Source organism: Pristiophorus japonicus, chromosome 6 (genome assembly GCF_044704955.1).
Source record: "Pristiophorus japonicus isolate sPriJap1 chromosome 6, sPriJap1.hap1, whole genome shotgun sequence".
Classification (NCBI taxonomy): Eukaryota; Metazoa; Chordata; class Chondrichthyes; family Pristiophoridae; genus Pristiophorus; species Pristiophorus japonicus.
Genome location: NC_091982.1, coordinates 116033764 through 116058789, shown reverse-complemented (window position 1 = coordinate 116058789; position 25026 = coordinate 116033764). Strand labels below are relative to the sequence as shown.

The window sequence follows — 25026 nt, the reverse complement described above, 5'->3', positions numbered from 1 at the left end:
GAAGAGACAATCGACGACCAACCAACCTATCCCCAGTCATCAGAGGACTCAGTGGTCATCAGTGAATTGGAACTTTCAATCACTGACATGTTCAATGAAAATGGACTTTCAATCCCTGACATGGCCATTGCCACTCCCACCAGGTCAGCCGCCCAGCTACCAGTCACAACAGAGTCTGAACACTCACCCAAGGCTGGAGTTAATTTGAGATGGTCAACCCGGGAGCGTAAAACACCGGACCGTCTCAATTTGTAAAAGACTGTGTTAATATTTCAGAGGTGGGTATTGTCATGTATATACTTTTGGGATCACTAGCCACTAGATAGCGTCACTGTTGGAGGCCATTGGGCTGCGTGCACGTGTGTGCAGCCCAAGTATAAAAGGCCAGCCATTTGTATATTAGTCATTTTGGGCCTTAATAAAGCAGAGCCAACATCATAGCTCTTGGAGTTAAACAGTACTCAGTCTAACAGTTATTGCATACACAACAGAGTGTGTGTGGAGTGTGGATGTTTGGACTGTGTCTGGGTGTCTTGCTGTGCCGAGTATGTCTTTGTTCTTTGAGGATGTAATGAGCAGGATGGATAAAGGGGAATCAGTAGATATAGTGTATTTTGATTTCCAGAAGACATTCGAAAGGTGCCACATAAAAGGTTTCTGCACAAGATAAGAGCTCATGGGGTTGGAGGGAATATATTAGCATGGATAGTGGATTGGCGAGCTAACAGAGTCGGGATGAATGGGTCATGTTGGCAAACTGTAACTAGTGGGTGCCACAGGGATCTGTGCTGGGACCTCAACTATTTACAATCTTTATTAATGAATTGAATGAAGGGACCGAGTGTAATGTAGCCAAATTTGCTGATGATACAAAGATAGGTGGGAAAGCAAGTTGTGAAGAGGAGACAAAGAATCTGCAAAGGGATATAGATAGATTATACGAGTGGGCAAAAATTTGGTAGATGGAGTATAATGTGGGAAAATGTAAGGTTATCCAATTGGTCGGAAGAATAAAAAAGCAAATTATTATTTAAATGCTGTGGTACAGAGGGATCCGGGGGTCCTTGCATATGAAACACAAAAAGTTAGCATGCACGTACAGCAAGTAATTAGGAAAGCAAATTGAATGTACGCATTTATTGCAAAGGGGATGGAGTATAAAAGTAGCAAAGTCTTGCTACAATTGTACAGAGCATTGATGAGACCACACCTGGAGTACTGCGTATAGTTTTGGTCTCCTTATTTGAGGAGGGATATACTTGCTTTGAAGGCAGTTCAGAAAAGGTTCACTCGGTTGATTCCTGAAATGAAGGGGTTGTTTTATGCAGAAAGGTTGAGCAGGTTGGCCATATACTCATTTGAGCTTGGAAGAATTAGAGGTGATCTTATTGAAACATAGGATAGATGCAGAGGGAATGTTTCCCTTCATGGGGGAATCTAGAACTAGGAGGCATAGTTTCAGAATAAAGGGTTGCCCATTTAAAACGGAGATGAGGAATTTCTTCTCTGAGTGTTTTGAATTTTTGGAATTCTCTACCCTGGTGAGCTATGGAGGCTGGGTCATTGAATATATTTAAGCTGGAGATGGACAGATTTTTGAACGATAGGGGAGTCGAGGGTTCTGGGAGCGGGCAGGAAAGTGGAGTTGAAGCCAAGATCAGATCAGCATTGATCTTATTGAATGACAGAGCAGGCACGGGGGGCCAAATTGCCAACACCTGCTCCTATTTTTTATATTCTATGTTCATATGTCTGGGTGTGCGCAGTGTGTCTGGGTGTGCGCAGTGTGTCTGGGTGTGCGCAGTGTGTGCAGTGTGTATAGGTGTGTGGAGCGTGTCTGGTTGTGTGCAGCGTGTCTGGGTGTGCACGGACTGTGTCTGGGTGTGCACGGACTGTGTCTGGGTGTGCACGGACTGTGTCTGGGTGTGCATGGACTGTGTCTGGGTGTACGCGGACTGTGTCTGGGGTGCAGGTGTGCGGACTGTGTCTGTGGGTGTGGGTACATGGACTGTGCCTGCGGGTGCGGGTGTGCAGAGTGTGTCTGGGGGTGCGGGTGTGCGGAGTGTGTCTGGGGGTGCGGGTGCGCGGAGTGTGTCTGGGTGCGTGGAGCATGTCTGGATGTGCAGAGCGTGTCTGGGTGTGCATAGACTGTGTCTGGGTGTGCGCGGACTGTGTCTGGGTGTCTGGGTGCACGGACTGCGTCTGGGTGTCTTGGTGCGTGGAGTGTTTCTGGGTGCGCGGACTGTGTCTGGGTGCGCGGACTGTGTCTGGGTGCGCGGACTGTGTCTGGGTGTCTGGGTGCACGGACTGTGTCTGGGTGTCTGGGTGCGTGGACTGTGTCTGGGTGCGTGGACTGTGTCTGGGTGCGTGGACTGTGTCTGGGTGCCTGGGTGCAAGGACTGCGTCTGGGTGCGTAGACTGTCTCTGGGTGTGTAGACTGTGTCTGGGTGTCTGGGTGTGTGGACTGTGTCTGGGTGCGCGGACTGTGTCTGGGTGTCTGGGTGCACGGACTGTGTCTGGATGCGTGGACTGTGTCTGGGTGCCTGGGTGCAAGGACTGCGTCTGGGTGCGTAGACTGTCTCTGGGTGTGTAGACTGTGTCTGGGTGTCTGGGTGTGTGGACTGTGTCTGGGTGCGCGGACTGTGTCTGGGTGCGCGGACTGTGTCTGGGTGCGCGGACTGTGTCTGGGTGTCTGGGTGCACGGACTGTGTCTGGATGCGTGGACTGTGTCTGGGTGCGTGGACTGTGTCTGGGTGTCTGGGTGCGCGGACTGTGTCTTGGAGTCTGGGTAAGTGGACTGTGTCTGGGTGTCTGGGTGCGCGGACGGTGTCTGGGTGCGCGGGCGGTGTCTGGGTGCGCGGGCGGTGTTTGGGTGCGCGGGCGGTGTCTGGGTGCGCGGACGGTGTCTGGGTGCGCAGACTGTGTCTGGATGTCTGGGTGTGTGGAGTGTGTCTGGGTGCGTGGACTGTGTCTGGGTGTCTGGGAGCGTGGACTGTGTCTGGGTGTCTGGGTGCACGGACTGTGTCTGGGTGTCTGGGTGCGCGGACTGTGTCTGGGTGTCTGGTTGCATGGAGTGTGTCTGGATGCGTGGACTGTGTCTGGGTGCGTGGAGTGTGTCTGGGTGCGTGGAGCCTGTCTGGGTGTCTGGGTGCATGGACTGTGTCTCGGTGTCTGGGTGCACGGACTGTGTCTGGGTGCATGGACTGTGTCTGGGCATGTGGGGTGGTGTCTTGGTGCGTGGAGTGTGTCTGGGTGTGTGGAAGTGTCTAGATGTGTGGAGTCTGCCTGGCTGTATCTGAGGGTCTGGGTGTATGGAGTGTGGGAGATCGCCATCGCCCCACGCCACTATCTTTTAATGTTTTGCCGACTCTCGGGTTGGTTTTATGCCGTCCCCAACCTAGCGTGGTCGGGGCCGCCATTGTGGAGCCTGGCACTCCGTTTTGGGTGGTTCAGCAGCGGCCATCAGAGGCCTTGCAGAGTACGCAGTGGCTCTTCCTTTAAGCGAAGGGGAGGGGCATTGAAGCGCGTCAGTGCTACATGGAGCATCCATGTAGCGCTAAACAACTCATCCCGTGAGCGGCGCTGGAACACGCTCCACTTCCTTTGAGGAACTGTAAGCCCAATTCAGCGGCCGGAGTGGGACTTCTGCGCAGAGAGTCCCGGTCCCAGCAAGTTTTCGTCCCAATCGGGGTTCAAGGCAATTTCGCCCTCAAGAAGTTTTCCCCTGTAATTGTTCGGTATTTTTTAGGAATGGAAGCTCTGCAGCCTTGATATTTCACTTACTGTTTTTGAATTTACCTTTTCCTGAATCCTCCTACCCTCTGCCCCCTTCATTAGTTATTTGATTTTCCGGGATACTGGTCCCAGCTTGGTTTAAGTGGAGCCGATCCCAATGGAACAGCTCCCTCTTTCCCCATTACTAGTGTCAGTGCCCCATGAAGTGAAACCCCTGCCTCCCACACCACTCTTTCAGCCATGCATTTAACCTTCTTATCTACTTGTCCCCATGCCAATTTGCGCATGACTCAGGTAACAATCCAATGATTCAACTCTAGTTCCTCAGCAGAAACTAATTCCTGTTTCTACCTATGTGGATCATGACAACTGGATCCTCCCCTCCCACTCCGAGATCTTCTCCAACCACGTGGTGGGCAGGCAACACAGCCTTCAGAACTCTCAATTACGGCGGCAGAGAACAGTATCTATTCACCTGACTATAGTGTCCCCTACCACTACCACATTCCTTTTCACTCCCTCCACTTGAATAGCCACCCATACCACAGTGCCATGGTCAGTTTGCTCATCCAGACTGCAGACTTTGCCCTCATCTACACAGGCAGCAACATCTTCATGCCTGCTGGATAAGGGCAAAGGCTGAGGCCCCTCCAGCAATGCACCTGGGGTCTCCTCACCTGCCTGAGTTGAAGTCATACACTCCTGTCCATGACCACTAAGCAGACCTGTACCACTACCTAACCTCAGAGGTGTGACTGTCTCCTGGATCAATGTGTCCAGGTAACTCTCCTCCTCCCTGATGCCCCGCAATGTTTGCACCTCAGACTCCAGCTCAACAACTCAGAGCCGAAGTTCCTTGAGGTGCAAACACTTACCGCAGACGTGGTTGAACGAGATCGCAATGCGCTCCACAAACTCCCACATGCTGCAATTGCGGCCAACCACCTGTACTGCTATCTCAGTATAACCTTGTTTGATTTATTCAATTAATTAATGCTTACGTATTTAATTAATTTAGCTTATAGTTTCATTTTTTAACTAATGACTTGATCTAGTTTAAATTATAGGTAGATGAAGTGGGAGAAATTCGGCTGCTTAGTGCCTCCCGTTAGTGCCTGGGGTGGGCGCTAAGGGGTTAGCGACCAGACGCGGCGACACCCACAAACTTCAGTGCCGGTTTAGCACTGGCGCTATCTCTTACCGCCAGGGTCTCTAGCGCCTTGCTGATCGTGATGTCATAAAGTGCGCAGCGCCCCGTTACCGTCCCGAATGTGAAATTGCCTCCTGACCCCAGCTGTATTGTTGGCGTGAACAATGGCAGGAAGTGGAGGCGTTGTCAACTCGGCTGGTCGCTTCGGGAGTGCTAATTAAAGGGAATGGTTTTCAGGTAGGACAAACATTATTATCACCAGTCTGATGCCTGCTGAAAGTTTTCAATGTTTCATTGCTGCAAGTAGTCCAAACTCTCAACCTTGTGAGAGTGTTTGGGGCTGTAATGGCAGTCATGCAGGTCGTCTTGCAATGCAGAACTGCCGACAAGTAGGCTGTGCACCATTATTGTTCCTTCCCTTTAAGTGAAGCAGCCTGTGATGCCATTAGCAATGCGTTGCAAATTGTTCAGCGCTTTATCACCCTGAGAAAAGTGGTTAGCACTTGATTTAGTGCTCCACTTCCCTCTTTCAGCGCTAAAGCTAAATTTCCCGGCAGGAGAGAATCATTAGCACCTGGCGCTATTTTTTCTACTTTTCAAAAGTTAGCATCCGAAATATTTACATGTAACACAAACCACTACAAGTGTTGGAGGCAAAAAGCAACACCTCCTTCCCCCTCTGCACCGGATTTGCAATCTCTCCAAATTAGACATGGGAGTGTAATCTCTGTGAAATATTTTTCGGTACAATATAAGCTGCCATAAGTTGGAACAAACTGCAGGATCAGGGGTTTTTTCTAGTTAGAAGTTAATGGTCTGTAAAAATCAGGCAAAAATGATTAAACTTTTCACTTTTGTTTTCACAGAAAATTTCTGCTGCTTGTATACCAGCTCCTGACTGGGGTCCATACTTAGAACAACACAGAGGGGAACGATACAGAAACAGGCCTGATTCTACAGAAGTCCCTAATCGTGTGCAACTTCTTACTGCACCTGAGATGTGAACATTTTAAGGGAACGTTTCTTGTTCAATTTGTAAAATTCCACCACCATTCTGGTGTACTCCCACTGTAACTTCAATGGGAGTTCCCCGGAACAGCTAGCAAATCGGCCAGGACCCAGGTACAACTTTGGCTGAAGTTTCCTCTGCCCATTGCAACCATGGGCAATAATTTGGGGCAGGGTGGAATTACTGAGCATTAGAGTTCCCACATCATGAGCCTTGAGTCCTGCTCCGCCCAAGTCCTGGTGTTAATATAAAGGTTTCCAGCCACTGCACATTGTGAACAGGAACTTCTGCTCTCACAACAACTCTCACCTACAGACTACAGTGGCTGGGTTCCCCCCATTAGCCGCAGGATGTGGGTAAGATTGGCACAGATGAAACCTGATTAATTCTTCTTGAGTAATTCTTTTCTTCTCTTTACTTTACAGGTGGAATTTGTACAACTGCTAAAAAAATTCTTCATTTTCATTTTGCATATATGTTTATAACTGGTATTAACACTGCTGTATGTAATAGATTGTGTGCTTCAATCAAATTTAGACCAAGCTCAAATTGGCCTCAAGAGCAGCAATGTTAAGTTGTGAAACTTATAATGGAAAATATTAAATGAACAATGTTCAGTGTCCATCTGGTGCTGATCTGGCACTGGAGCAATCACAACCCAGTACTGGGGCAGTCTGTAAACAATTCCTGGGGCAGTGCCAACCTTTCAGCAACAGGGTTATCCGTTCTGCCTGGATCTTTGTTTCCAGCTGAACCCACCTTACGCTTGAGCAACAATATCTGAGCTGGCTTTACACTCACTTCCCTCTGATCTCAGACACTTATTAAATGAATAAACACAGATTCGAATCACCGCTATATTTATTACTCTGTGTCAATTAATGCTGATTTAAAGTGTTACACTGAATGTCCTGCATAACCTCAGCTACTCATCTGTACACTTTTCTCTGCTTGTAATTGACTAATACTGCCTCACAAGTTAACCCAGTTAATCATAAGAACATAAGAATTAGGAGCAGATGTTGGCCATTTGGCCCCTTGAGCATGCTCCACCATTCAATAAGATTTTGGCTGATCTTTGACCTCAACTCCACTTTCCTGCCTGATCCCCATATTCCCTGCATCCTTTAGAGTTCAAACATCTGTCCATCTCAGCCTTGAAAATACTCAACAACTGAGCATCCACAGATCTTTGGGGCAGCGAATGCCAAAGATTCACAACCCTCCAAGTGAAGAAATTCTTCAAAATCTCAGTCTTAAAAGACCGACCCCTTATCCTGAGACTATGCCCCCTACATCTACATTTCCAACCAGGGGAAACAAGCTCTCAGCAACAACCTTGTTAATGCCCCTCAGAATCTTATATGTTTCAATGAAATCACCTCTCATTCTTCTAAACTCTGGAGAGCATGGGCCCAATTTACTCAATCTCTGCTCATCGGACAAAGCTCTCATCCCAGGGATCAATCTAGTGAACCTTTGTTGCACCGCCTCCAAGGCAAGTATATCCTTCCTTAGATAAGGAGAAAAAAAATCTGTGCACAGTACTCCAGCTGTGGTCTCACCAAAGCCCTGTACAAGACTTCCTTACTCTTGTACTCCAGACCTCTTTCAATAAAGACCAACATTCCATTTGCTTTCCTAATTGCTTGCTGAACCTGGATGCTAACTCTCTGTGTTTCTTGTACGAGGACACCTAAATCTCTCTGAACATTGAATCGTTTTTCACCATTTTAAAAAATAATTTGCTTTTCTATTCTTGCTACCAAAGTGAATAACCTCACATTTCCCGAACTTGTCTATATCCCTTTGCAGGCCCTTTGAGTCCTCCTCACAGCTTACTATCCACCTAGCTTTGTATTGTAAGCAAACTCTGTTGGTCGGAACATAAACTAGGAAATAGTGGGGGCTTGTAAAAAGGGAACAGCAATAATCATGGGTGATTTTAATCTCCATATTGATTGGACAAATCAAATTGATCAGGGTAGCCTTGAGGAGGAGTTCATAGAGGATGAGTAAGGGATGGGTTCCTTGAGCAGTATGTAAAGGAACCAACCAGGGGGCAGGCTATCTTCGATCTGGTCCTGTGCAATGAGACAGGATTAATAAACAATCTCCAAGTAAAGGATCCCCTCGGAATGAGTGACCATAGCATGATTGAATTTCAAATTCAGATGGAGGGTGAGAAAGTTGGATCTCTAACCAACATACTGAGCTTAAATAAAGGAGACTTTGAAGGTATGAGGGCAGAGTTGGGTAAAGTGGACTGGGAAAAATAGATTAAAGGGTAGGACAGTTGATGAACAGTGGTGTACATTTAAAGAGATATTTCACAACTCTGAAGAAAAATATATTCCAGTGAGGAGGAAAGGGTGTAACATAGAAAATAGGTGCAGGAGTAGGCCATTTGGCCCTTCGAGCCTGCACCACCATTCAATCTGATCATGCGACTTCAGTACCCCATTCCTGCTTTCTCTCCATACCCCTTGACCTCTTTAGCCATAAGGGCCACATCTAACTCCCTTCTGAATATATCTAACAAACTAGCCTCAACAATTTTCTGTGGTAGAGAATTCCACAGGTTCACAATTCTCTGAGTGAAGAAGTTCCTCCTCATCTCGGTCTTAAATGGCTTACCCCTTATTCTTAGACTGTGACCCCTGGTTCTGGACTTCTCCAAAATCGGGAACATTCTTCCTGCATCTAACCTGTCCAATCCCGTCAGAATTTTATATGTTTCTATGAGATCCCCTCTTATTCTTCTAAATTCCAGTGAATTTATGGACCACTTCCCATGTCTTGGGAGCCTCCTATCAACAAGAGCAGGCATTGATGACTAGATCCAACACAGCATCCAGTGCGCCAGTGCAGCCTTCGGTCGCCTGAGGAAACGAATGTTTGAAGACCAGACCCTCCAAACTGCCACCAAGCTCATGGTCTACAGGGCTGTAGTAATATCTGCCCTCCTGTATGGTTCAGAGACATGGACCATGTACAGTAGACACCTCAAGTTGATGGAGAGATATCACCAACGATGTCTCCGCAAGATCCGACAAATTCCCTCGGAGGACCAACGCACCAACATCAGCGTCCTCACTCAGGCTAACATCCCCAGCATTATAGAAGAATTAGGAACAGGAGTCGGCCATCTAGCCCCTCGAGCCTGCTCCGCCATTCAACAAGATCATGGCTGATCTGGCCGTGGACTCAGCTCCACTTACCCGCCCGCTCCCCATAACCCTTAATTCCCTTATTGGTTAAAAATCTATCTATCTGTGATTTGAATACATCCAATGAGCTAGCCTCAACTGCAGAGAATTCCACAGATTCACAACCCTTGGGAGAAGAAAATTCCTTCTTAACTCGGTTTTAAATTGGCTCCCCCGTATTTTGAGGCTGTGCCCCCTAGTTCTAGTCTCCCCGACCAGTGGAAACAACCTCTCTGCCTCTATCTTGTCTATCCCTTTCATTATTTTAAATATTTCTATAAGATCACCCCTCATCCTTCTGAACTCCAATGAGTAAAGACCAGTCTACTCAATCTATCATCATAAGGTAACCCCCTCATCTCCGGAATCAGCCTAGTGAATCGTCTCTGTACCCCCTCCAAAGCTAGTATATCCTTCCTTAAGTAAGATGACCAAAACTTCACGCAGTACTCCAGGTGCGGCCTCACCAATACCCTGCTTTTGTACTCAGTCCCTCTCGAAATGAAGGCCAATATTCCATTCGCCTTCCTGATTACCTGCTGCACCTGCAAACTAACTTTTTGGGATTCATGCACAAGGATCCCCAGGTCCCTCTGCACCGCAGCATGTTGTAATTTCTCCCCATTCAAATAATATTCCCTTTTACTCTTTTTTTTCCAAGCTGGATGACCTCACACTTTCCGACATTGTATTCCATCTGCCAAACCTTAGCCCATTCGCTTAACCTATCTCAATCTCTTTGCAGCCTCTCTGTGTCCTATACACAACCCGCTTCCCCACTAATCTTAGTGTCATCTGCAAATGTTGTTACACTACACTCTGTCCCCTCTTCCAGGTCATCTATGTATATTGTAAACAGTTGTGGTCCCAGCACCGAACCCTGTAGCACACCACTAACCACCGATTTCCAACCTGAAAAGGACCCATTTATCCCGACTCTCTGCTTTCTGTTAGCCAGCCAATTCTTGATCCATGCTAATACATTTCCTCTGACTCCGCTTACCTTTATCTTCTGCAGTAACCTTTTGGAAATCTAAATACACCACATCCATCGGTACACCTCTATCCACCATGCTCGTTATATCCTCAAAGGATTCCAGTAAATTAGTTTTCCCCTTCATGAATCCATGTTGTGTCTGCTTGATTGCACTATTCCTATCTAGATGTCTATCTAGAAGCACTGACCACACTCGATCAGCTCCACTCGGCAGGCCACATAGTCCGCATGCCAGAGAAGAGACTCTCAAAGCAAGTGCTCTACTCTGAGCTCCTTCATGGCAAACAAGCCAAAGGTGGGCAGTGGAAGCGCTACAAGGACACCCTCAAAGCTTCCCTGATAAACTGCAACATCCCCACTGACACCTGGGAGTCCCTGGCCCAAGACCACCCTAAGTGGTGGAAGTGCATCCGAGAGGCCGCTGAGCACCTCGAGTCTCAATGCCGAGAGCATGCAGAAATCAAGCGCAGACAGCGGAAAGAGTGTGCGGCGAATCTGTCCCACCTGCGACAGTGTCTGTGGCTCTCATATTGGACTGTTCAGCCACCAAAGAACTCACTTCAGGAGTGGAAGCAAGTCTCCCTCGATTCCGAGGGACTGCCTATGATCATCGATCCAGTCTTTCTTCATATGTCAGTTCTGTCATCCCAGGAATCAGTCTGGTGAACCTTCGCTGCACTCCCTCAATAGCAAGAACGTCCTTCCTCAGATTAGGAGACCAAAACTGTACACAATACTCCAGGTGTGGCCTCACCAAGGCCCTGTACAACTGCAGCAAGACCTTCCTGCTCCTGTGCTCAAATCCTCTCGATATGAAGGCCAACATGCCATTTGCCTTCTTCACCGCTTGCTGTATCTGCACGGCAACTTTCAATGACTGATGTACCATGACACCCAGGTCTCGTTGCACCTCCCCTTTTCCTAATCTATCACCATTCAGATAATATTCTGCCTTCCTGTTTTTGCCACCCAAGTGGATAACCTCACATTTACCTACATTATACTGCATCTACCATGCATTTGCCCACTCACCTAACCTGTCCAGGTCACCCTGCAGCCTCTTGGCATCCTCCTCACAGCTTACACTGCCACGCAGCTTTGTGTCATCTGCAAACTTGGATATGTTACATTCAATTCCTTCGTCCAAATCATTAATGTATATTGTAAATTGCTGAACCTTGTGGTACCCCCTAGTCACTGCCTGCCATTCTGAAGAGGACCCATTTATTCCTACTCTTTGCTTCCTGAGGACCCATGCCAACCAGTTCTCTATCCACGTCAATACATTACCCCCAATACCATGTGCTTTAATTTTGCACACTGATCTCGTGTGGGACTTTGTCAAAAGCCTTTTGAAAGTCCAAATACACCACATCCGCTGGTTCTCCCCTGTCCACTCTACTAATTACATCCTCAAAAAATACTAGAAAATTTGTCAAGCATGATTTCCCTTTCATAAATCCATGCACTGCTTTCCAAATGCGCTGCTATTACATCTTTAATAATTGATTCCAACATTGTCCCCACTACCGATGTCAGACTGACCGGTCTATAATTCCCTATTTTCTCTCTCCCTACATTTTTTAAAAGTGGGGTTACATTAGCTACCCTCCAATCCATAGGAACTGATCCAGAGTCCATAGAATGACCACCAATGCATCCACTATTTCTAGGGCCACTTCCTTAAGTACTCTGGGGTGCAGACTATCAGGCCCTGGGGATTTATCGGCCTTCAATCCCATCAATTTCCCTAACATAATTTCCTAATATGGATTCCCTTTAGTTCCTCCTATTTGCTAGACCCTCGATCCCCTAGTATTTCCAGAAGGTTATTTTTATTGTCCTTAGTGAAGATAAAATCAAAGTATTTGATCAATTGGTCTGCCATTTCTTTGTTCCCCTGATTATAAATTCACCTGATTCTGACTGCAAGGGACCTACATTTGTTTTCACTGTTGTGGAAAAATATTTCCGAGACTGTATAATATATAAAGAGAGGTTTATTAAATCGGAGACAAAGCTTTGGGAGAAGTGTTAAAGACCCCTGTATCTGCAGTGAAGTCCTTTTATCTTACAAATTACGTCACTTTACAACACATGCTTTAGCACTACAAAGCTTTGACTATCGAAGGCTAAGCTTTTGATATAACCCATCCTGCAGTGTGACAGGGCAGTATAAACAAGTGCAGGCTTTTGACACCGGTATAAACACACATACCTAGCACTTAACTCTCCAGTGTTCATAATGCATCAGTATTGTCCCTTACAAAATTCATTTAAAGGGGAAAATAAAACAAATGTTTGGTCCCGTATATAATCAAATATATGTCCAAAATTCCACTCCAACAATATTCCCCCTTTTGGTCCTGGAGGATGTTTACGAAATCCAGATGACCACAATGATAGTAGCATATATTCGTCCTTTGGGGTATGTTACTTCCCTGATGTTCCATATATCCACCTTGCCTGTAGCTCTAGGCTACCCTTCAAAGATAGTGATCGGTATCATTGTTGTCTGTTTCTTCATCCTTGGTGTCTTCAGGTATTTCCATCAGGTGTGCTTCTTCTTCGGCGATTACACTGGCTACTGGCATCAGTCGAGCCATCATAACTTTACAGCAGATATTAAAACACCCGATAATCAGACAGCAAGTAATTATTATTACAACCAGAATAATTACTCCATGCATAAGATAGGACCCCCAGGATTCCCCCTAACAGCCAGTCAAATCAGCCAGATCCTCCTGCTGTCGTGGATAACTTCTTTACCTCCCTTCTTATGTGATCAGCGAGGTTGGTTATGTTTTCTGAATTATCGGGAATGTAAGTGCAACATTCAGCTCCAATTAAGGCACACTGTGCGTATGGCTACCATTTCAGCCGTTATGCCCTCCATTGCTTCAGCAGTGTCGTTAACTATCTGTTCCAGTACCCTCTTTAGATTATGTAATTCATCCATGGTACGTCCTATCCCGAATGGGAGCATCATGACCCCAAATAGCCTCTCTACCGGGGTAAGATATCGTCTTAGTCGACCTGGTGTCTGTACTTCTGCTAAAGTACGTACCCGTCTGACAAAAGGGACCACATATCCCAAATAACAGGACCCCCTCCAGTTCTGAGGCAACCAGGGGTAGGCCTTATGCCCACACACAAAATAAGTGCCATTGTATGCTGTTAGATTCGATCCCAATCTCTCTCTCAGCCCCCGTCGCCACCTAATCTGAGGGTCCCAGTCCTGGCTATTTGTCTGATTCTTCAAACCCTCTATTTCAAAGAACCGCTGGTTTGTTGTTTCGCTGGCTATTATGTTCCACCTGGCGAGGTTAAAGTATCCTGCTACAAAACCTGTTTCCTCACCGGTCAGGTTTCTAGTGAAACAAATGTCAGCGGTGGGCCTTCCAACTCCTGAGGTGTTGGTCAAAACCAGGAACGGGGGTCGTACCGACCTATTGTATTCCAGCTGGTACCATCCGTCAATGCATCCAAAAGGTAACCCCCTGATCTCCACGTTTCTTTATCCCCACTCTGGTTCCAAGTATCATTTACTTCCCCTGTACCGTTTTGTCGCATTACCCACTCTGCTACTTGCGAAATGTTAAGGGAGATTGACCTCAAAGGGATGCCTCCTTTGCTATGTATGGGGATGTGCGAACATACCCAGCAACTGGAAAAGTTCTCATTTTGCGCATAAACACAAGACATGTACAAAAAGGTATTTACATGTAACTCTCGGTTCGATCTAGCTAGCAGGCTGGACCTAACACGAACTATGATAATCGCACCGATCGCAATATATAGTTTAATCTTATTACTCTATAATTAACAAATAGTCAAAGGCAAAATGGCCGTATGGCTTGCTTGAAGAATCTCTCGCTGTCAATCTGTAAATAGACAAACAACAACAACTAATACGTGTGCTAAACGGATGGTTCAAAAACCTTAAGCTGGGTCCAATGCTTCCATTGTCCGTTCCCTTTAACATCGATGCAGGCACAAATGTCCTTGCTGATTATAACCTCATACGGTCCTTTTTGGGGAAAACCCCGGTTTTCCCGGGAGGACCCTTACCATAACGCGACTTCCCGCCAACGGGACTTCAGGGAGCTTTGTAAGCTCTGCTTCCGCGTCTCTTTCTTCCTGATTGTCCCTAACTAATTTACGCATCCCTTTTAATTGAGTACTTAGTTCCAAAACATACCATTTTATTTTGTCTTTTAATGGGCCTACATCGGCCCCCCCTGTTATGATGTTCTCTGGTAATTGCATCGCTCTTCCTGTCATTAGTTCATAAGGAGTTAATCCGGTTGTCCGGTTTGTCGTGGCTCTTAACTTCATCAATATAATGGGTAATACTTCTGTCCACGTTTTTCCTGACGTTTGCATGGCCTTTGCCAGGGCGTTCTTAAGGATACGGTTCATGAGCTCTACCATTCCAGAACTCTGCGGGTGGTAGGGGATGTGGAATTTTTGTTTTATGCCCATCAGCTGGCATATTGTTTTTACAATTTTTTTTTTCCCGTGAAGTGGGTGCCTTGGTCGGAATCTATTTGAAGAGGCACTCCCCATCGGGGAATCACCTGCTCGGTCAATATCCTTGCCACAGTTGAGGCAGTGCAATCACGTGTGGGGAAAGCTTCTACCCATCGGGTAAATTGATCTATAATCACTAGGCAATATCTTTTTCCATGGGATGGGGGCAAAGGACCTGTGAAATCAATTTGTACGTGTTCCCATGGCCCCCGTGGACGGGGCTGGTGTCCCATTTTAATTTTAATGGGCCTGCCTGGATTATATATCTCCCCATCCCTTTCCACCACCAATCTCTCCCAAGACAGGCCATGATGCAACTCCAATAAGGTATTCTGTATGCATTCAGGCGCCATTACCTTGTCGTTTCGTCTCCAAACGTTATCCTTCCCTTGCGTTGCGCCCTGCTTTGTCCACATACCTATTTCCTCCTCAGAAGTGTCCTGGTGTAGTTTCTCAATACTTATCTGTTCGTCTCAGGCCCCAGCGGCACTGACTTAATTTTAATAATTTAAAATCATTATCAATGGAGAGTGTTTTTTTCCAATTAAACCAATATCTTTTTCACAGCTGATATCAACTGGTATTTAGTAAGTTATGTCTTTATCCATCACAAACACCCCTTCTCCCCCATATCCTCACAGACCTCTTCGCAAAAGTGGGGTTCCCCTTCACCCATCATACCTTCTGCGGGGTTGTTTCCTACATCCCTAATTATGGTTACCGCTTTGTTGGGTGTTAAGAGGACTGCTTCCCACTTTGCCCGTCTCATATTAGATACGGTTCTCAGTTTTTCTGTGTTTAACATTTCTACCAATGTGTGTTTAGTGTGGAGAATGATGTTTCCAGTCATCACCACAGGCTCGCTTAATTTTTACCACCCACGCTGCGCAATCTAGCGCGGCTATACATCTGGATTAGTAATGGATATTGAGGCTCCCGTGTCCACTAGCATCTCACACTGTCGGCCCCCTACTAGTGCAGACACATATATCCTTCCCTCCTTTTTACTTTGTGCAGGGGCCGCCGGACATCACCGGGTGGCTTAGTACGCCTGCCACTTCTGGTATTCCTGTTCTGACAGGGTCCTTGCCTTATTAGGATAGCCATTTTTACCATAGCATGTCGCTTCCAGGTGCCCTTTCTTACCACAATACGTACATTACTTTTCACTGCCTTTCCCTTTGCATTCCCTGGCAAAATGGCCCGGTTTTCCACAATTATGGCAAGTCTCCCTTTTCTGCCCTCCTCCTGTTCCCGTGGCAGAGATCTTTTCCTGCTTTATCTTTTTCTTTTCTAAACTGCTAAAGCTTACTGTTTTAGCCTTTTTCAAAAGTCCCCTTTACACCTTCACAGATAGCTCACCACTCGCCCAGGAGTTTGACCTAATCCCTGAAGGTATTTCTAAATTTAAAACTCTTTTTTTTTACTGAGCTAGAAGCTTTCGTGTCAAGGTTTTACACAAAGGAAAATGGGAGCGTTTTAAAAGGCATTCTTTATCTCATTCCTAGACTAAATTTATGTCTTTCAACCCAATTGCATGTTTTTTTTCGACAAGTGAGCGTGTCAAATTCTTTTTTTTTACTACCGGGACCATGTATCTTTTACTCAACAAACCTATCCTTTGTGCATTTCCTAGCTCCGTAACTTATCATCCGAATATATCCACACCTTCGTTTCTAACTTAAAATGTAATACCATAAGGTTCATAGTTTCTTAAACTTCCCACATACAGGACAACACTACGAAAGGTTAAAAAAAAACATTTCACTCTGTTGGAAAGAGTGGGTGGAGCTAAAACAGGCAGGCAACTCCACACCTTCCCAAACAGGCTTTCATTCATTCCACAGTCAAAATTACTCGAGTACTCTCTTCATTCAAAATAGACACTCACAAAAGTCTCTCTTCATTCAACAAAGCTTATGTCTGGATCCATATGTCACTTAAGATAGTCACTATCAGCTTTTTTATGGCATTACGTAATTACGCAAGTTACAATTAATGATAGGAATTAATTAATGACCCGGGCAGCCCGCGTTTTACATTCCCTTCCTTACCTTCCATGTTCGCCAGTCTCGGACGTTTCCCTTTGTTTCTGTAATACTCACGGCCACGACTACTCTGTGGAGACCCTTTGTCTTCGCAACAAAGCTAGCGTGTTTCCTTACCACCGGAGTTTTCAGCTCTAGGTTGGATCGATCAGTTCCCTTCCGCACCGACCTTATTTACTAAAGGGACAACTCAAACTGGTTAGTCAGCCTCTTCCCGCTATCTCTTTACTCGTATCTTATACACTATCCCGTCATGCCCGTACACCTCTCTTTTCAGTCTCTAACACCAGATTCCAGATACTGTCTTAAGTGATCACGTCTGATCAGACAGTATCCTGTTCGTGACGCCATTTTGTTGTGGAAAAATATTTCCGAAACTGTAAAATATATAAAGAGAGGTTTATTAAATTGGAGACAAAGCTTTGGGAGAAGTGTTAAAGACCCCTGTCTTTGAACCATCTTCTCAAATTGGTATCTGCAGTGAAGTCCTTTTATCTTACAAATTACGTCACTTTACAACACATGCTTTAGCACTACAAAGCTTTGACTATCTATCGAAGGCTAAGTTTCTGATATAACCCATCCTGCATTGTGACAGGGCAGTATAAACAAGTGCAGGCTTTTAACAAACATACCTAGCACTTAACTCTCCAGTGTTCATAATGCATCAGTATTGTCCCTTACAAAATTCATTTAAAGGGGAAAATAAAACAAATGTTTGGTCCCATATACAATCAAATATATGTCCAAAAATCCGCTCCAACATTCACTAATCTTTTTCTCTTCACATATTCATAGAAGCATTTGCAGTCAGTTTTTATGTTCCCTGAAAGCTTCCTCTCATACTCTTATTTCCCCACCTCCTAATTTAACCCTTTGTTCTCCTCTGCTGAGAAAAGATAGCCATCCGTGGCTAACTAAAGAAATAAAGGACGGTATCCAATTAAAAACGAGCATACAAAGTGGCCAAAACTAGAGAGAGGACAGAAGAGTGGGAAGCTGTTAAAAGCCAGCAAAGAACAACTAAAAAAATGATTAAAAAAGGAAAGGTAGACTATGAAAGTAAACTAACACAAAATATAAAAACAGATAGCAAGAGTTGATATAGTTATATAAAAAGGAAAAGAGTGGCTAAAATAAATGTTGGTCCCTTAGAGGACGATACCAGGGAATTAGTACTGGGGAACATGGAGATGGCAGAAACTCTGAACAAATATTTTGTATCAGTCTTTATGGGAGAGGACACTAACAATATTCCAATAGTGGATAGTCAAGGGGCTATAGGAGGGGAGGAACCTAACACAATCAAATCACTAAAGAGGTAGTACTCAGTAAGATAATGGGACTAAAGGCAGATAAATCCACTGGACCTGATGGCTTGCATCCTAGCGTCTTAAGAGAAGTCATGGCAGGGATTGTGGATGCATTCGTTGAATTTACCAAAATTCCCTGGATTCTGGGGCGGTCCCAGCAGATTGGAAAACTGCAAATGTAATACCCCTATTTAAAAAAGGAGGCAGACAAAAAGCAAGAAACTATAGACCAGTTAGCCTAACACCTGTGGTTGGGAAAATGTTGGAGTCCATTATTAAAGAAGCAGCAGCAGGACATTTGGAGAAGCAAAATTCAGTCAAGCAGAGTCAGCATGGATTTATGAAGGGGAAGTCAATGTTTGACAAATTTGCTGGAGTTCTTTGAGGATGTAATGAACAGGGTGGATAAAGGGGAACCAGTGGATGTGGTGTATTTGGACTTCCATTTGACAAGGTGCCACAGAAAAGGTTACTGCACACAAGATAAAATTTCAGGGGTTTGGGGGTAATATATTAGCATGGATAGAGGATTGGTGAACTAACAGAAAACAGGGAATCGGGTTAAATGGTTCATTCTCTGGTTGGCAACCAGTAACTAGTGGGGTGCCGCAGGAATCAGTGCTGGGACCCTAACTATTTACAATCTTAACGACTTGAAAGAAGGGACTGAGTGTAACGTAGCCAAGCTTGCTGACGATACAAAAATGGGAAGAAAAGCAATCTGAGGAGGACACACAAAATTTTCAAAAGGACATAGACAGGCTAAGTGAGTGGGCAAAAATTTGGCAGATAGAGTATAATGTTGGAAAGTGTGAGGTCATGCACTTTGGCAGAAAAAAATCAAAGAGCAAGTTATTATTTAAATGGAGAAAGATTGCAAAGTGCCGCAGTACATTGGGACCTGGAGGTACTTGTGCATGAAACACAAAAGGATTGTGTTATGTATGCACATCAATGATGTACTGTAACACTAGACCTGAATGTACGTTCACCCTGTATATACCATACCTGTACACCAGAGGGTGCTACTGCTGGAGACCTAGGGGTCACCTCTACACTGCAGGTAACCAAGTATAAAAGGGAGCTCACCTCTTGGCGTCCTCACTCTAGGAGCTGCAATAAAGGACTACAGTCTGTACAATTCAAGTGCCATCCCTCTGCCTCGTTGCATCATTAACAGGGTGCTTACATATACAATGCCGATGAGGTTACGAATTCCACGCACAACATGTCTAATCTCAGCAACTTCCAACAATTCACTGATGGGGAAGATTGGGGCGCCTTCGTGGAAAGGTTAGAATACTTCTTCATCGCGAACGACCTGGGTGGGGACTTACTGGCCATGCTGGTGATCAAGCGCATGGCCATCCTGCTCAGCAGTTGTGGGCCCATTATCCATGGCTTCGTCAGGGACCTGCTAGCCCCAGCGAAGACAACAACCAAGAGCTATGCAGAGCTCGTAACTTATAATACAAGAGCAACTGAAACCCAAAGAGAGCATCCTCACAGTCAGGCACGGGTTTTACATTCACCGGCGGCCCGAAGGCCAAGAAATTGCTAAGTATGCTGCAGATCTAAGAAGATTGGCTGCACCATGTGATTTTGGCGACCACCTCACCGAAGCAGTAAGGGACGTTTTCGTTATTGGAATCGGCCATGAGGACCTCCTCCATAAACTGCTCTCTGTGGACACTACAGTCACCCTGCAGAAGGCAATCAAAATGAGCCAAGCTTTCATGATTTCGGTCTGCGACTCCAAACAAATGATGACCCACACCCAGGACTCTAAACTGACGAGCGCAGTGAACAGAATGGCGACTTTCAGAGGCAAGAATGCTGCCCTGAGTCCCGCAGTCCTGAGTCAGCCACATTGGGCCAACCGGCTAGCCCCGTGTTGGCACTGTGGAGGAAACCACAGGGCCCACCAATGCTGATACAAAGAGTACACCTGCAAAGGTTGCAACGCGAAAGGTCACCTTCAGCGAATGTGCAGAAAAAGTTTTACTTACCGCATCGCTGAAGAGTTGGCCGATCACCTGGGCTCTGATACTAATGAAGACAAAGCTGTTCAGCCCCTGGAAGAAGAGTACGGAATATATACCTGCTCCACGAGAGTTCCCCGTGGAAGATGGAAGTGGACATCAATGGGGTTCCAGTTTTGCTGGAGATCGACATGAGGCGAGCCAGTCATTGATGAGCCAGATGCCTTTGAAAAACTCTGGAACAATCCCGCCGAACGACCAAAACTGTCCCCAATCCAGGCAAAGCTGCTCACCTACACAAAAGGCACCATTCCAGTCATTGGCAGTGTTGACGCTGCTGGGAAGAAGTTGGATGAAGCAGGTCCAAATCGGTCGGAGCGACAACGGCCTCCGGGCCCCCGCGATCAACATCCTTGGATCCATCGCAGCACCTAGAAATCCTAACGTCCAGCTTGACTGCATGACAATGACACAGACTGCACAACAGCGTGGCGAGATCATCCTACCTGAACGTCCAGACCTCACCTTCCGGGCCGTGGCAGGACTCCGAGGGAAGAAGATCGATGAAAAAGGTGGATTCCCGACATCCGTGGCCGAACTTGGGGAGAAAAGGATCACACAGCCTACCTCGAGGAGAGCGAGAAGATGGCGGCCCCACCACGAGGCGAAGAACCTGGAATCAAAATGGCCGCAACCAGACCACGAGGGGCAGCGTTGGAGGAGCAACACGTGGCACCGAGCGGCAAACTGGATTGGAAGGCCCTCTTAAAGGAGACCGGCAACCCAAGGCAATTAAAGGGACAGTTCCACTCTAGGCACAGTGATGCCAAGGACATTAAAGTTAAAAATGCAGTAAGCGAATACAGGTATACAAATGTAACGTTAAATGGTGATGCCAGATTAACTAATGAAAAAAATGTAATGAATGCTTTTAAAAGTGATGTAAGCAACAAATTTGTACCATTAAATGATGATGCCAGAAATGCTAATATGATAAATGTAACCCTGTATGGAGACACCGATACACAAGAAAGTGTTGTAAGTGCAAAATGTGATAACGTGAAGAGAGATGACAGTGTAGAGTCGACGAGTTGCGATCACAGCCGATGTGTCATGCATGTAAAAAGTAGACTGTTAAAGGTCACCAGGTTCTACAGGTATAATGTCAATGCCAGAGGAAACCTCCCGTGGGAGACCCCCAGGTCCAGCTGGCTACCTGACCATGTAGCCTGGGCTTTTGGGACAAATGTGATGCCCCAGGAAGGGCTCGCACACACCTAGTGGGAGCAGACCCACTGCAGGGTCAGCGGTCAATGGGCAGCACAGCCACCACCACTGGCAACGTGCCCCAGATTGACCTTACACTCCCTGGCCACCAGGGCCAGCACCGGGAGCGAGAGGCCAGTAGCCCCCAGCTTTCATGATGGACCCTGGGATGACCAGACTTCCACCACCAATGGAGGACAAGGAGCCCATACAGCCCTCTGGCCCTGCCCACCACCAAATGCCACTACTTACCCACTCTACAGTGTATGTACCTTACCCATTGCACTGGCTCCACCACTGAGGAATCCTCCAACAGTGACACCCACATGGACTGTGTGTGAGGGGGTGGAAATGGATGTGGGCAGCCACAAGCACAGGGATCACACCTGGCACCCACACAACCCTCATCACAACCACGCTCAGCCCACTATTGATCACCTCTCTATGTCATAGCAATAAGGACTTGGGAAAGGCTTGGGGGGGGGTGGTGTTGTTATGTATGCATGTCAAAGTTGAACTGTAACACTAGACCTGAATGTACCTTCACCCTGTATATAGCATACCTGTACACCAGAGGGTGCTGCTGCTGGAGACCAAAGGGTCAGCTGTACACTGCAGGTAACCAAGTATAAAAGGGGGCTCACCTTTTGGTGTCCTCACTCCAGGAGCTGCAATAAAAGACTACAGTCTGTCATAGTTCAAAGTGCCATTCCCCTGCCTCGTGAATTCATTAACAGGGTGCTTACATATACAATAGATAGTAACATAGAAACATAGAAAATAGTTGCAGGAGTAGGCCATTTGGCCCTTAGAGCCTGCACCGCCATTCAATAAGATCATGGCTGATCATTCCCTCAGTACCCCTTTCCTGCTTTCTCTCCATACCCCTTGATCCCCTTAGCCGTAAGGGCCATATCTAACTCCCTCTTGAATATATCCAATGAACTGGCATCAACAACTCTCTGCGGCAGGGAATTCCACAGGTCAACAACTCTTTGAGTGAAGAAGTTTTTCTCCTCATCTCAGTCCTAAATGGCCTACCCCTTATCCTAAGACTATGTCCCCTGGTTCTGGACTTCCCCAACATCGGGAACATTCTTCCCACATCTAACCTGTCCAGTCCCATCAGAATCTTAAACGTTTCTATGAGATCCTCTCTCATCCTTCTAAACTCCAGTGAATAAAGGCCCATTTGATCCAGTCTCTCCTCATATGACAGTCCAGCCATCCCTGGAATCAGTTCGCTGCACTCCCTCAATAGCAAGAACGTCCTTCCTCAGATTAGGAGATCAAAACTGTACACAATATTCCAGGTGAGGCCTCACTAAGGCCCTGTACAACTGCAGTAAGACCTCCCTGCTCATATACTCAAATCCCCTAGCTATGAAGGCCAACATACCATTTGCCTCCTTCACCCCCTGCTGTACCTGCATGCCCACTTTCAGTGACTGATGAACCATTGCACCTCCCCTTTTCCTAATCTGACGCCATCCAGAAAATATTCTGCCTTCGTGTTTTTGCCCCCAAAATGGATAACCTCACATTTATCCACATTACACTGCATCTGCCATGCATTTGCCCACTCACCTAACCTGTCCAAGTCACCCTGCAGCCTCTTAGCATTCTCCTCACAGCTCACACCGCCACCCAGTTTAGTGTCATCCGCAAACTTGAAGATATTACACTCAATTTCTTCATCTAAATCGTTAATATATATTGTAAAGAGCTGGGGTCCCAGCACTGAGTCCTGCGGCACTCCACTAGTCACTGCCTGCCATTCTGAAAAGGACCCATTTATCCCGACTCTCTACTTCCTGTCTGCCAACCAGTTCTCTATCCACATCAGTACATTACCCCCAATACCATGCACTTTGATTTTGCACATCAATCTCTTGTGCGGGACCTTGTCAAAAGCCTTTTGAAAGTCCAAATACATCACATTCACTGGTTCTCCCTTGTCCACTCTGCTAGTTACATCCTCAAAAAATTCCAGAAGATTCGTCAAGCATGATTTCCCTTTCATAAGTCCATGCTGACTTAGTCCGATCCTGTCACTGCTTTCCAAATGCACTACTATTTCATCCTTAATGATTGATTCCAACATTTTCCCCACTACTGATGTCAGGCTAACTGGTCTATAATTACCTGTTTTCTCTCTTCCTCCTTTTTTAAAAAGTGGTGTTACATTAGCTACCCTCCAGTCCATAGGAACTGATCCCGAGTCGATAGACTGTTGGAAAATGATCTACTATTTCTAGAGCCACTTCCTTAAGTACTCTGGGATACAGACTATCAGGCCCTGAGGATTTATCGGCCCTCAATCCCAATTTCCCTAACACAATTTGCTGACTGATAAGGATTTCCTTTAATTCCTCCTTCTTGCTGGACCCTCGGTCCCCTAGTATTTCCGGAAGGTTATTTGTGTCTTCCTTGGTGAAGACAGAACCAAAGTACTTGTTCAATTGGTCTTCCATTTCTTTGTTCCCCATTACAAATTCATCTGATGCTGCTGCAATGGACCCACATTTGTCTTCACTAATCATTTTCTCTCCATATATCTATAGGAGCTTTTGCAGTCATTTTTTATGTTCCCTGCAAGCTTACTCTCATACTCTATTTTCCCCCTCCTAATTAAACCCTTTGTCCTCCTCTGCTGAATTTCTCCCAGTCCTCAGGCTTGCTGCTTTTTCTGGCCAATTTACATGTCTCTTCCTTGGTTTTAACACTATCCCTAATTTCCCTTGTTATCCACGGTTGAGCTACCTTCCCCTTTTTATTTTTACGCCAGACAGGGATGCACAATTGTTGAAGTTCATCCATGCAATCTTTAAATGTCTGCCATTGCCTATCCACCATCAAGTATCCACCATTAAGTATTATTCGCCAGTCTATCCTAGCCAATTCACGTCTCATACCATCGAAGTTACCTTTCCCCAAGTTCAGGACCCTAGTCTCTGAATTAACTGTCATTCTCCATTTTAATGAAGAATTCTACCATATTGTGGTCACTCTTCCCCAAGGAGCCTCGCACAACAAGATTGCTAATTAATCCTCTCATTACACAACACCCAGTTTAGGATGGCCAGCTCTCTAGTTGGTTCCTCGACATATTGGTCCAGAAAACCATCACTAATACACTCCAGGAAATCCTCCTCCACCGTTTTGCTACCAGTTTGGTTAGCCCAATCTATATGTAGTTTAAAGTCACCCATGATAACTGCTGTACCTTTATTGTACGCATCCCTAATTTCCTGTTTGATGCCCTCCCCAAACTCACTACTACTGTTTGGTAGTCTGCACATAACTCCCACTAGCGTTTTCTGCCCTTTGGTGTTCCGCAACTCTACCAATACAGATTCCACATCATCCAAGCTAATGTCCTTCCTTACTATTGCGTTAATCTCCTCTTTAACCAGTAATGCTACCCCATCTCCTTTTCCTTTCTGTCTATCCTTCCTGAATATTGAATACCCCTGGATGTTGAGTTCCCAGCCTTGGTCATCCTGGAGCCATGTCTCCGTAATCCCCATTATGTCATATCCGCAGCCTAAGGGGGATGAGAGGTTGGTGCAGCCTTTCTTTGCTGCTACTGTTGTTGTTGTTGATGATGTTACTGTTTTCAAATTGAAAGTATTTTGTAAGTTTTGTAAATTTACAACTTTATAAGTGATCTTAAAGAGTCAAAATAAAGTAAAGTTTGATACAAGAATAATTTTATTACAGTGTGGTTAAGTACATTGTAAACTTTTGAATAAAATATATTTTATATTAAAACTGAATCATG

General features: G+C 45.8%; 1 protein-coding gene across 2 annotated transcripts in view; it reads left to right on the top strand.

The window, feature by feature from the left end:
- Positions 1 to 5889, top strand: part of LOC139265763 (sodium- and chloride-dependent neutral and basic amino acid transporter B(0+)-like) — a 94653-nt gene extending 88764 nt beyond the window's left edge. For both annotated transcript variants that reach the window (XM_070883136.1, XM_070883135.1), the window contains exon 14: positions 5752 to 5889. In XM_070883136.1, the coding sequence (XP_070739237.1) occupies positions 5752 to 5889 (138 nt within the window). The remainder of the gene's footprint in view (positions 1 to 5751) is intronic.
- The last annotated feature ends 19137 nt before the right edge of the window (positions 5890 to 25026 follow it).